Source organism: Macaca nemestrina, chromosome 14 (assembly GCF_043159975.1).
Source record: "Macaca nemestrina isolate mMacNem1 chromosome 14, mMacNem.hap1, whole genome shotgun sequence".
NCBI lineage: Eukaryota > Metazoa > Chordata > Mammalia > Primates > Cercopithecidae > Macaca > Macaca nemestrina.
The window spans coordinates 64,558,352-64,571,981 of record NC_092138.1 but is presented as its reverse complement, the minus strand read 5'-3'; the positions used below and the strand labels follow the sequence as shown (position 1 = coordinate 64,571,981).

General features: G+C 38.6%; 1 protein-coding gene across 8 annotated transcripts in view; it reads right to left on the bottom strand.

Annotated features, from left to right (window-relative positions):
* The window catches only part of LOC105485723 (unc-13 homolog B), a 232,160-nt gene that overhangs the window by 78,715 nt on the left and 139,815 nt on the right, over positions 1-13,630 (bottom strand). For all 8 annotated transcript variants that reach the window (XM_011748144.3, XM_011748153.3, XM_011748154.3 and 5 more), the window contains one exon: positions 11,348-11,438. In XM_011748144.3, the coding sequence (XP_011746446.2) occupies positions 11,348-11,438 (91 nt within the window). The remainder of the gene's footprint in view (positions 1-11,347; positions 11,439-13,630) is intronic.

Genomic DNA, 13,630 nt, shown 5'->3' with positions numbered 1-13,630 from the left:
TTTTCGCAAATATATTCCTTGGAAAACTAGTCCCACATAATGTGTCTCTAGAAGAGTGTTTCATGGTCAAATAAGTCTGCAATAAAGCTGTGCATATTATATTCCCTTCTTAAATAATCACAATAAGCCTAAGTATATTCAAGTTTCTGAAAAGTCCTAAGATATAAGGCAATCCATTGGCTTTGTGCTCTGTTGGATTCTGTGTTTCCCAAATTTCTTTGACATAGAACCCTGTATAATATGATACCTATTAATGACTCTAGAAATTGGAGTCCTGTGGAATATGCTTTGGAAAGTAGGGTTCTAAGATTACTGTTAAAAAGACAAGCTCTGAAGTTAAATAGATCTAGATTTGAATTTTACTAGCTGGGTGATCCTGAACAAGTTTCTATCTTCCTAAACACTCAGTTTCTTAATCTATAAAGTGGGCCTAATAACATAAGCCTAATTCACAGAATTATTTTTACCAAATTCATTAGGTAATGCATGTAAAGATATAGTGCCTAGACATAATGGTATTCAATAAATGTGGTTACTATAATGATATTATTATTATTATTATTATTATTATTGCAAGAGTTGAGATTAAAAAGGAAAACTGTGATGCAGGTACTAAATGGGGAACAAATGGGGAATTATGGGAAATGAATAAATGGGGAATTATGGGAAAGTTGCAATCTAATTGCAACAACGAAGGTGGCTGTAGAAACAGGTTAGGCAAGGATCTAGTAATGGCTTGGAAGTGGCAGAGGGAGCCAGAGAACACCAAACCTCACTTCTAACCCAGTAATGCACAGGGCATATAAAAGGCATAGTCTCTATCAAAGAGGGCTTCAGGGAACAGCCAGGTCCAGTCAAGGTCACAAGGTAGAGAATATGGTGGTTCTGGTCTCATATCAGGTAAGGACACTGCAGTTTCCCAGAGGGCAAAAACGGTCTATTGAGAACAAGGGTTGTCTCGCAGCATTCAGAGGAGCAGCTAGGGCCAGGGAAGGTCACTCTGGTTTGTGAAGCAATAGTAAGGCCTGTTCTTGGGTAGGGCTTACCATGAAGTTTGAAGAGGGGTCTCAAAAGCTGTGGCTAAGATAAGTCTTGAAGTATTCAGGCTCATGTACAGGATTTGTATTGCAACTACATTACAAACAACCTAAAGATCCATCAGTAGGGGACAGAGTATATAAATTATAACACATCTACAGAAAGAAATACCATACAGCTATTTACAAAGCAGTAGCTCTATTTATACTAACAGAAAAACCATGCAGCTGTTAATAGAGCATGAACTCTATTTATACTAATAAGGAAAAAAATCTCCAAGATAGAGCAATAAATGAAAAAAGCAAGGTGTAGGACAATGTGTGCAAAATACACATACAAGTTTGGGGGCACACACATGCTCATAAATGGATGGATTAACTCTGGACTGATTCATGAGACACAAATAACAATAAGACGGGGAAAAGGAGATGGGGGGGGGCCTGGGAATCTGAAGTAGGGAAACTGTGCATTATATATTTATAAATACATATCTATATGTAATATCCTTTTCAATTTTATATTTTACATTTATTACTTATTCAAAACATTCTTCCATTTTAAAAAAAATGTCAGAATGGCAATGGCTAGGGCAAGGGATGCAAAGTTGTAAGGAAAAGGAGGGATTGGAAATTGGTAGTCTCCATGAGGGCAAAGAGTTGAGAAGATAGGCAGACGTGATCAGAAAAAATTCCAGAGTTTAAGATTATGGAAAGAGCATTTCCCTGGTGCAATTAAGTCTAAATGGTGCGGTTCTCAAAAGCCTTCTCCTTCAGCCTCATTATTTTTCCCCAAGGGACCCATTTTTGAGGCTTCAATCATAGAACAAGAAGGAAGTCACTTTTCTTGGGAGGGAGTAACAAGTGAGAATGGAACTTTGCAGAAGAGTTTCGGTTTGTTCTCTGTCTTAATGATTGCCCCTAAGAACATGCTGATCTACCTCTCAGGCTGGCAGCTGTAATCTTACCTCTCCTGAGACTGCTCCATTTAAACCCAGGCCTCCTATCTATTTGCTCAGTTCTGTCCCTACTTACCAAGGCTCTCCTTCCTCAGCTTTCTTCAACAACCCAAGAGCTCCTGTCAAGTTTTCTTCCTGGCCTATCTCCATGCCTTCTCCTGAACTGTCCCTTCCACCTGGAACACCCACCCACCTGCTGCCACCGCAATCTCCATTTCTAGAGCTAAAGTCTCACCTCCTCCCCCAGATTTTTCTGCAGCTAAGCCAAATAAGGTACAGATTCATATCCACTCCCACTCACACTACCAACATTACTGCCTCATCAGCAACAGCAATGTCATCAAACACTTATTAAGTACATATGGCCATGTACTCAATTATGTTCATGTACTCAGCCAGCCCAGAAGACACAGAGATGACTCTATATAACCTCTTCCCTCAAGTGGCTGACAATCTTATAGGAATAGCATAAGTGTAGCTAGGTTTCTATGATTCTCAAAGTCTCTTTGATGTAATACTAGCTGAAGAAGTATAAGTGACCTATAAACTTAGGAGAAATATTCAAATCACAAATAATCAAAGAAATGCAAATTAAACAATGCTATACCATTCTTCTGTCAAATTGGCAAAAATTTTCTAAAATTAGAATACTTAATGTTGGTAGAGCACATTCAAATACTGAAAGTACAAACCGGAAAAGCTTTTCTGAAAATAAATCAAGAAGTTTGTCAGAAGTCTTAATATAGATATATATATATATAGATATACACCCCTGAGGCCGAGTGTGATGGCTCATACCAGTAATCATGGCATTGCAAGAGGCCCACACAGGATGATCACCTGAGGCCAAGAGTTCAAGAACAGCCTGGGCAACGTAGCAAGCCCTGATCTCTATTTAAAAAATAAAATTTAAAATAAAAATAAAATTTAAATTAAAAAAATTATACCCTTCAACTCAGCAATTTAATCTATTTTAAGTTAAAGAAATAATCAGAAATGAAAACAGATGTATGCACAATGATGCTCATCACAGCATTATTCATAATAGTAACAAGAGGGGCCAGGTATGATGGCTCATGCCTGTAATCCCAGCATTTTGGGAGGTTGAGACAGGAAAATTGCTTGAGCCCAGGAGTTCAAGACCAGGCTGGGCAACAGAGGAAGACTCCATCTCTACAATAAATAAATCAGCCAGGCGTGGTGGCACACACCTGTAGTCCCCCCTACTTGGGAGGCTGAGGCGGGAGGATCACTTGAGCCTGGAAGGTCAAGGCTGCAGTGAGCTGTGATTGTACCACTGCACTCCAGCCTGGGCAAGACTCTGTCTCAAAAGAAAAGAAGAGAAAAGAAAAGAAAGAAACAAGAGGAATATTATAAAATATCTATACGACAGAATATTAATCTATTAATAAAGTCATTAAATCATGTTTTCAAAAATATTTAATAACCCAGAATAAAGCTCACAAAAACAAAGTGAGAAAAAAATGTTTAAATCCACACACACTATGATCTAAATTCAGTAATTTATGTTCATGTATATAAAGCTTATATAAGAAAATTTAGCTAATGTTAATAGTTAATATTCTGCTATTATTGACTTTAAGTGCTGGGCCTTGGGGATAATTACAAATAGTATTAATTAGAAGATAAAGATGCACATGGAGACTTCTGTGGAAATGATGTGGGGCATCTCTGGCTGGTTAGGCATCCACAAAAGGTTAGCTAAACACCTTTTGCCAGATTCCATACTGGGCTCTAGAATATCAGCCTTAAAAAGCTCAGCCTGACATTAAAGGATCTTACAAGAAGTACACAGAAAAGTAAGACATAGCAGTAAAGAAGTAACTCCGTTACATCATCATGCAGTAGAAAAAAATATGCAAAGATTCTAGAAACTTTACCCCATAACTGACATGTGACTGGGTTTTAAAAGATGTGAATGAAAAGTTAGCTATGTTAATTAAGAGAAAGAGCATTCTAAGCATGGGAAACAGCAAATATAAAGTCTCTGAGAATTTCTGAAATATAAGTAATTCTATATGTTGGAAGCATCTCACCTAAACAGGGTAGCAAAAAGAGCCTAGCAGATAAGTGAAAATCCAAAAGTTTGATACATTACTGATGGGTTAGGAAAGAGAAAACCACTCTTAAGACATCACTAGTAGGAGTATAAATTGCTACACTCCCTATAGGAAGCATATACTTTTGGGAGTAGGCATTAAAGCCACTGACAAATATCCTTCTCTATCTCTTTAAAAGTATGTCATACTGCTCCACTTTAATTAAAACAGAACTAGCATTCAACCCAGTAATCCCATTACTGGGTATATAATGAAAAGAAAACAAATCGTTCTACCAAAGAGACACATGCACTCATATATTCATCACAGCATTATTCACAATAGCAGAGACATCGAATCAACCTAGGTACCCATCAACAGTGGACTGGATAAAGAAAATGTGGTACATATGCATCATGGAATACTATGCGGTCATAAAAAACAGTGAAATGTCCTTTACAACAACATGGATGCAGTTAGAGGCCGTAATTTTAAGCAAATTAACGCAGGAACAGAAAACCAAATATCGCATATTCTCACGTATAAACGGGAGCCAGGGGCCAGGCCTATAATCATGCCTGTAATCCCAGCACTTTGGGAGCCCGAGAGAAGAGGATTGCTTGAGGCCAGGAATTCAAGACCAGCCTAGGCAACATAGTGAGACCCTATCTCTACACAAAAATTTTTTAATTTGCTGGGCATAGTGGCACATGCCTGTGGTCCCAGCTACTTGGGAGGCTGAGGTGAAGGGTTGCTTGAGCCCAGGAGTTCAAGGTTGCAGTGAGCTGTGATCATGCCAGTGCACTCCAGCCTGGGTGGCAGAGTGAGACCCCATCTCAAAAAAATAAAACTAAAAAAAAGTTTTAAAAAATGAGTGGCATCTAAATATTGGGTACTCATAAAGATGGGAACAACAGACACTGCGGACTACTAGAGGGAGGAAGGGGGAAGGTGGTAGGGATCGAAAAACTACCTGAGTACCATGTTCACTATGTGGGTGACAGGATCTATACCCCAAATCTCAGCATCATGCAAAATACCTATGTTAACAAACCTGCACAGGTATCCCCTGTATCTAATTTTTTTTTTTTTTTTTTTTTGAGATAGGGTCTTACTCTGTCACCCAGGTTGGAGTGCAGTGGCATGATCTTGGCCCACTGCAACCTCCACTTCCTGGGTTCAGGCAATTCTCCTGCCTCAGCCTCCCAAGTAGCTGGGATTACAGGTATGCACCACCACACTCAGCTAATTTTTGTATTTTTGGTGGAGATGGGAGTCACCATGTTGGCCAGGCTGGTCTCAAACTCCTGCTGGGATTATAGACATAAGCCACTGCACCCAGCCCTCTGTATCTAAAATATTAATAGAAGTTGAAATTATTTTTAAAAAGTTAAATTTGGTTTCATGATTTTCTTTAGCTAGGAAAATGTGAGCAAAAGCGATATTAATAACTTCTGGGTAGAAGTTTTAAGAGCCAAAGTACAACTTGCTATATTTTCTTTCACTTGTTATCTTTCCCTTCTTTTTATCATTGTGACTGGCAGTGTTCCAGGTGTTGGTTGCTCCGTCAGCCTGGACTGCAGAGAGAAGACAACTTTAAAGCAAAACTCCTTGACATGGAATATGAGCAAGAAACAAGCCCTTGTTATTTTAAGCCACAGACAAATGGAGGGCAATTTGGCAATAATTATCAAAATTATAAATGCATATCCCCTTGGTATACTTGCAGACATGCAAAATGATGTATGTACAAGGTTACTCATTTGTAACATGGTTAACAGCAAATGACTGGAAACAACGAAATGAACATCAACAAAGGACTCACTACTTGCAGAACAAATACTTCATTCAACAGAATATTACTCAGTTATAAAAAATAATGAAAAATTTTCCTCTTTCTGGTATGGAAGGATCTCCAAATAGAAAATCAAGATATTCTCGGTATGTATAATATACCATCTTTTGTATAAAAAGGGGTAAAGAAGCATTAGTATATTCATATTTGCTTGTACCTGCAGACAGATATTCTAGAATGATAAATAGGAAACTAACAAAAAAGATTATCTCGAGTGGAGGGTGAAGGAGTGATTAGGTGGAACTTCCAATTACTTGGGGCAGGGGGGTGGTGGCGGGGCAAAAAAATCCTTGGTGTTGTGCTTAACTTCTTTCTCTCCCATAACTTAAACCAATATGCTACTAAATCTCATCTTAAGTATAAATAGTATATTTCTGCTTCAATCTTAAACTGTTATCAGAACCCTCTTTCAACTCTGACTTGTTTCTCCTCTTGGACATTTCTAATCAGTTGCCAGTTACTTTACCTGTGTTAAGAATATCTTTACTATTGTTCTCTTATTCAGTTAAGTTCTTAGTTACTCTTAGGTAAACCATGCCTCTGTCTATATGATTCCAAGCTTTGGCAACTGTTTTCAGCTAGTCTTTTTGAGAGACTCTGAATTATGATACTTCTGAAAAAGAAAAGGCCATAACTTAAACTGTGTCTTCTCCAATATATTCTTATTTTTCTAATTCAGAGCTTTCCTTTTACATGGAGAACGTTAATTACTTTGCTTTGCTTTATAGGAAGAATTACAAGGCCCTTACTTTTAAAAAAAATTAGAAATAAAAAATCAGTAAGTATTACGACATTCATTCCATAAATGTTCATTTTAAATGCTTGTTTAGGCCAGGCGTGGTGGCTCATGCCTGTAATCCCAGCATTTTGGGAGGCTGAGCCAGGTGGATCACCTGAGGTCAGGAGTTTGAGACCAGCCTGGCCAAAATGGTGAAACCCCATCTCTACTAAAAATACAAAAAATAAATTAGCTAGGCATGGTGGTCCACGCTTGTAGTCCCAGCTACCAGGGAGGCTGAGACATGAGAACTGCTTGAACTCAGGAGGCGGAAATTACAGTGAGCTACAATCATACCACTGCATTCCAGCTTGGGCAACAGAGTGAGGTTCCGTCAAAAAAAAAAAGCTTGTTTAGCCAGATGCAGTGGCTCATGCCTATAATCATAGCACTTTAGGAGGCTGAGACAGGAGAATCGCTCGAGCTCAGAAGTTCAAGACCAGCCTGGGCAACACAGTGAAATTCCATCTCTACAAAGCATTAAAAAAAATTAGCTGGGTGTGGTAGTGTGTACCTGTAGTCCTAGCTACTCGGGAAGCTGAGGTGGGAGGATCACTTGAGCCCAGGAAGTTGAGGCTGCAGTGAGCTATGATCATGTCACTGCACTCCAGCCTAAGTGACAGAGTGAGACCCTGTCTCAATAAATAAACAAACAAATATTTGTTTGCCTCATGTCAGTCTATATCAACAGACAGTGTTTGCAATTAGGCAGCCCTACCCATGGAAAATTTTTTTAGCATGAACCTCTCAACATATGTACATTTATTCATTTAAAAATTATATAGATGTATAGCTACATTAATATACATTATAAAATTTAAAATGTGAAAAGCATAACAAATTTAAAATTTTTTAAATGTTTATTAATAACAAAACATTTTTTGCTGTAACTAAAAATATTCACAGTGATACATTTTTTTAAAACAATGTGATATAATATGCCTAATTGTTTCCTAAATCTTATTTTAATATTTCGTTATAAAATGACTTTAAGGTCTGATTGTACATTCAATTACTTCAATACATGGTTTTCATAGCTGTCATAGCTGAAAAAGATAATGATATATCAAATCTAATGAAAGAAGAGCAATTGGTTCCAACATACTAATTATTCAGAGATTTTGTTAAACTTTAGTAATTTTTCCTCTTCTCTGATGTCAGTCAGCTGTTCTTGCAAAATCGTGAGAAATATTTTCACATTTTTAACAAATAAGTTCAAAACTCATTGGAAATTGTCATTAGAAAGTTTTTTAATATGTTAATAGTCTCCAAGATTTTAGAGAATGCAGTTATGAGTTTTTATCAGTAACATTGTTTCTGATAAAAGAACACACACACACACACACATATATACACACAAATAGTAGCATTTTCAAATATCTGTATTCAAAATACTTTTTCCAAGCAGCTATCTTTTCAGTAATTACTAAAACATTATCTTCTCCCTGAAGGGTCAAATTAAGAGTGCTCATATGAAGCCAGAACAATTTGAGCACTAAAATAAATGACAGTAATGGATTATAACTCATGTAGTAAGTTAGAAATGTAAGAGTCATAATGCAATATTGACATAAATAAATTAATGAGAGAAAAGGGAAATCTCTTCCTAAAAATAGAATGCCAACTAATTTTTTTTTTTAAATTTATTTATTATTATTATACTTTAAGTTGTAGGGTACATGTGCATAACGTGCAGGTTTGTTACATATGTATACTTGTGCCATGTTGCTGTGCTGCACCCATCAACTCGTCATTTACATCAGGTATAACTCCCAATGCAATCCCTCCCCCCTGCCCCCTCCCCATGATAGGCCCCGGTGTGTGATGTTCCCCTTCCTGAGTCCGAGTGATCTCATTGTTCAGTTCCCACCTATGAGTGAGAACATGCGGTGTTTGGTTTTCTGTTCTTGTGATAGTTTGTTAAGAATGATGGATTCCAGCTGCATCCAAGTCCCTACAAAGGACTCAAACTCATCCTTTTTTATGGCTGCATAGTATTCCATGGTGTATATGTGCCACATTTTCTTAATCCAATCTGTCACTGATGGACATTTGGGTTGATTCCAAGTCTTTGCTATTGTGAATAGTGCAATAAACATACGTGTACATGTGTTGTCTTTATAGCAGCATAATTTATAATCCTTTGGGTATATACCCAGTAATGGGATGGCTGGGTCATATGGTACATCTAGTTCTAGATCCTTGAGGAATCGCCATACTGTTTTCCATAATGGTTGAACTAGTTTACAATCCCACCAACAGTGTAAAAGTGTTCCTATTTCTCCACATCCTCTCCAGCACCTGTTGTTTCCTGACTTTTTAATGATTGCCATTCTAACTGGTGTGAGATGGTATCTCATTGTGGTTTTGATTTGCATTTCTCTGATGAGAATGCCAACTAATTAATATAGAAAGAATAATAGAAACACAAAGTTACCAATTGGCAAGCACCATTAGTGGTGGTAGATTCAGACAGGAGACGGCTACTTAGCTGGTAGGTAGAGATTTGATGAGGAAAGAGATACCAGCGTATCCTCAGAGTACTGCACCACAAGGCACTTAACAATTACAAAGGGAAAAATGGTGCTTTGACAGTGGAGAAACCTGGCCAATACAAACTTAACCAAGTGATCAAGGCTAACATTATAAATGGTAGGACACATTGACATCAGGTACTTTCTGACGCAATGCTCTGAAAACAGCACAGCATCATTTTATTGTGTAATTCCTGCCATGAAAGGATGGCCTCAGTCCGGACACGAGGAAACACTGAATGGGCCCAAATTGAAGAATATGCTACAAAATGAAAAGCCTATACCATTTAAAACTGCTGAGGATGGGAAACACTGAAGGAGGCTAAAGAGATATCATGACTAAATGCAACGTGTCATCCTGGAATGGATTCTGGATTAGAAAGGAAAAAGGGACATTGTCGGGATGGCTGGCAAAATATGCATAGGGTCTTGATAATAGTGTTGTTATTGTTGTTTGGCAGATGTGAATGGTTATATTGTGGTTATACAGGACAGTAGCCTTGTTTACAGGGAAATACAAAGGAAGATTTAGAAATGACAGAATATCATGTCTCCAACTTTCTCTCAAATGATTCAGAAAAAAGATTGATCATAATGGAGGGAAGGAAATGAAGTAAATGTGAAATGTGAATAGTTGGAGCATCTGGGTGAGGAGACATAGTAGTTCTTTACTGTTTTTGCAACTTTTCCTTAAGTTTGAAATTGCTTCAAAATAAATTAAATTTTAAAGTACATGTGCACATATGTGAGCATGATTGCACTTTTAATATCTGCCAGATATTATACTACCGACAGCCAATTGTCATTAAACATGTAACTTCAATAAATCGTTATATCAAAAAGATACCTGCACCCATATGTTTATTGTAGCACTATTCACAGTAGCAAAAATATCATGGGCTGAGTATAGTGGCTCACACCTGTACTCTCAGCACTTTGGAAGGCCAAAGCGGGAGGATCGCTTGAGGCCAGGAGTTCAAGACCAGCCTGGGCAATACAGCAAGACCCTGCCTCTACAAAAAAAAAAAAAATTTTTTTTTTTTTTAATTAGCCAGGCATGGTGGTGCTTGCCTGTAGACCCAGCTACTAAAGAGGCACAGGTAGGAGGATTGCTCGAGCCTAGGAGTTCAAAGCTGCAGTGATCATGCCACTGAACTCAGGTTGGGCAGAAGAGCAAGACCTCAACTCAAAAAAAAAAAAAAAAAAAAGGAAAAAGATATAGAATCAACCTAAGTGTTCATCAACAGATGTCTGACTTTTAAAAATGTGGTATATACATACACACACACACACACACACACACACACACACACACACACACACCATGGGATACTGCATGGTCTCACTTATAAGTGGGAACTAAATAATGTGTACACATGGATTTATAGACACTGTGGAATAACAGACACTGGAGACTTAGAAGGGTGCAAGCAGGTAAGTAAAGAGAAATTACTTAATGGGGATAATGTACACTATTCGGATGATGGCTATACCCAAAGCCCAGACTTCACCACTATGCAATATATCCATGTATCAAACTTGCACTTGTACCTCCTAAACTTATATGGAAAAAAAAAAAGCACCTTCTGCCTAAAGACTGCCTACCTCCTGACACACAGATAAAGACACTTTAAACTTGTAACACTGAAAATGAAAAATATTTATCTTTGTTTTTACATTTTTTTATGTTGTTTCAGATCTTAGTGTGTTCATGCTTTGGTACTTCAACTGGCAAATTCCATAGATATTTTTGTACCCTGTTTTGGCCCCTACAGATTAGCCAGTATGAACTGGCTAGGTAAGGGAGACAACTATCCTAAGGGGCTTGAAATCTTCTTTTGCCCTAAATGCAAACTGCTTCAAAGAGACAATGAACAGTACTTGAAAAATAAGCATCTAACTTTATGGTCAGGCTCTCAGCCCACTAGGTCTATTTAATTTCCATTCATCAGCACAGAAGAAAGCCACTGGCCGCTTCCCATCCCTTAAAGCTCTGGCTTAATTGTCATGCATTCCCAGAAGCACACTGTAAGAAGATGACTAATCACTGATTGCTTCTCCAGCACCATATGTCTCCCAATTTCAAAGGAAAAATTGTCCCAACCAGTACTAGAACAGATTTCCTACCTCCTGCAGCTGGAGTCGAACCTTGGTAACTGCTCGGATCCAATGTGCTCTGGCTTGGGTAAATGGTGAAGATACATTCTCCTCAGGAAAACTTGTAACAGAGAAAAAGTACACTTCTTAAAAACAGCCAAGGCCACAAGGTGACACTGCTCAAGGCAAGACTGCCAAATGTCTAAAATAAAATGGTTTGTACTCATGCCTACACTTATTTAGTGATTCAGGTTACTAAAACAGCATAGTACTGAATATCCAATGTGAAAACAATTCCTCTCTAAAACGATAACTCCTTTTGGCTTCTCATCTGTTCCCTCTTTTATTTATTTATTTACTTTTTTGAGACAGGGTCTCAAAAAAGGCCCCTGCCCAGGCTGAAGTGCAGTGGCATGATCATGGCACTCTAAAATGACAATTCCTTTTAGCTTTTCATCTGTTTCCTTCTTTCCTACTCCTTTTTTTCATTTACCCAATTTGGTGGCTTCCTGGAACACTCTGGGATCAGGACTCTAGAGGCAACGGCAAGAGCCTTGAGTCAATAGTAGTATAGAAACCATGCAGAGAGGGGTAGAATAAGCCCTTCAATCCCTTTCACTGCACTTCTTAAAACAATCAGTTCCCTTGGGGGTTTTGCATAGCATCCTCAGGGCAGAATTTTGTTCCTGCAAACCTTTCCTGCTCCAATAAGTATTTTAGAAGTCTTACCCATTCCTTTTTACATGAAAAGTGCCAAGAAAAAAAAAAAAAAAACAGCCCTTCTACTGCCATGATCTTGTTCCTTGAGCTACTTCTAGAACACCCTCAGTAAAATGAACAATACACATAACAAAATACCTTTGAGACAGAAACACTACCCTGCATTAGAACAATTCATTATCCACACTAACTAGAATAGTGGTTAATCTTGGCAACAATGTTTCTCCTTTCTCTCTTTGAGGTCTACAGTCAATTCAGCAGACAAGTGTCCACCATCTAGACATGTAAAACATATGGTTGGTTCCGATGCCAACTAAGTGTGTCAACTGTTCTAAAACATTTGTGGGTACTTCTGGCCAAGGTAGAACTGGATTTCACTCTCACAGATAGGACCTGAGAGGACACAACCAGTAGAGGAGGACAAGGACTTGGGCTGGGCACTTCTGCTTCTCCATAAGGAGCTCTGCCCTGATAATAGTGACTGCCAAGTCTAAGGTCTATGGAGAGCCAGAGTCAGTTTTTCAGTGGGTCATCAACCCAATAAGAAGCCTGATCCGCAGCTCACCTCCTGGATGTCCCATCTATTAGATGAGCTACCAGAGATGACTAAAAATCAAAAAAGGGAAGAAGAGAGAAAATAAGTTAATATCTTCAGAAAAGTTTGCGACTCATCTATTAATCCAGTAGTAAAGTAGAAGCATCAGCCACTCCCTAATTTTTACCATGTAATCCGCATTCAGTGCTCTGGTCTTTCAGTGAGAGGCTTTATTATTAGATCTTGAAATTTGAAAGTCTACGTCATACCCATCCCTTATCACTCTACCCCAGTGGGCAACTGTCCCTCCAGGGGAAATCTGTCAGGAGACAGTTTTAGTTGTCACAGCTGAGGGTTGCGAGGATTGCTACTGGCATCTAGTGTGTAGAGGCTAGTGACGCTTTTAAACATCCTATAATATACACAACAAAGAATCACCTGGCCCAAAATGTCTCGAGTGCCGAGCCTGAGAACTCTGGCTCTGCTCCAACCTATTGGCTAGTCTAACCAATTTAGCTAGTAATAACATTCAGACTCCGTACTCGGCTTCATTATGAGATGTTAAAGAGGACACATTTTAAATTTTTCTTCCCATGGATATGAACTGGCAGACACATTGCTAGGCCCTGAGGAGGCCGAGGGGTGGGTTACATCTGACTTCTAGATCAATTCTTTCTTAACTCTGTCCTGGGTTTTTCAGCCAGGGAAAAGCAAAACAAAATGTTCACCAAAAAAAGTTACAACAGAAATCACTGTTATTTTCCAATGGGATTTTCCCTGAAGTTCCTCCTAATTACCTGGTATTTTCAGGCTGATTTCTCATCCTCTAGCCCATACCAGCAGAATAGGTACCAGGTCACTGTTCTGAGCAGTTCAACACACATACACATATACCTGTACATAAGTACATGCACACACTGACCCGGACCAACCCCTTTGAACAAGTTTGGGCCAGAGGCCAAAGTAGCATTCTTAATAGGTTAGGAAGTCAGCCAAAGTACGCACAACAGCCCCAGTGGATGAAATAACCTGGCTCAAGTCAGTTCCTGACTCAGAGG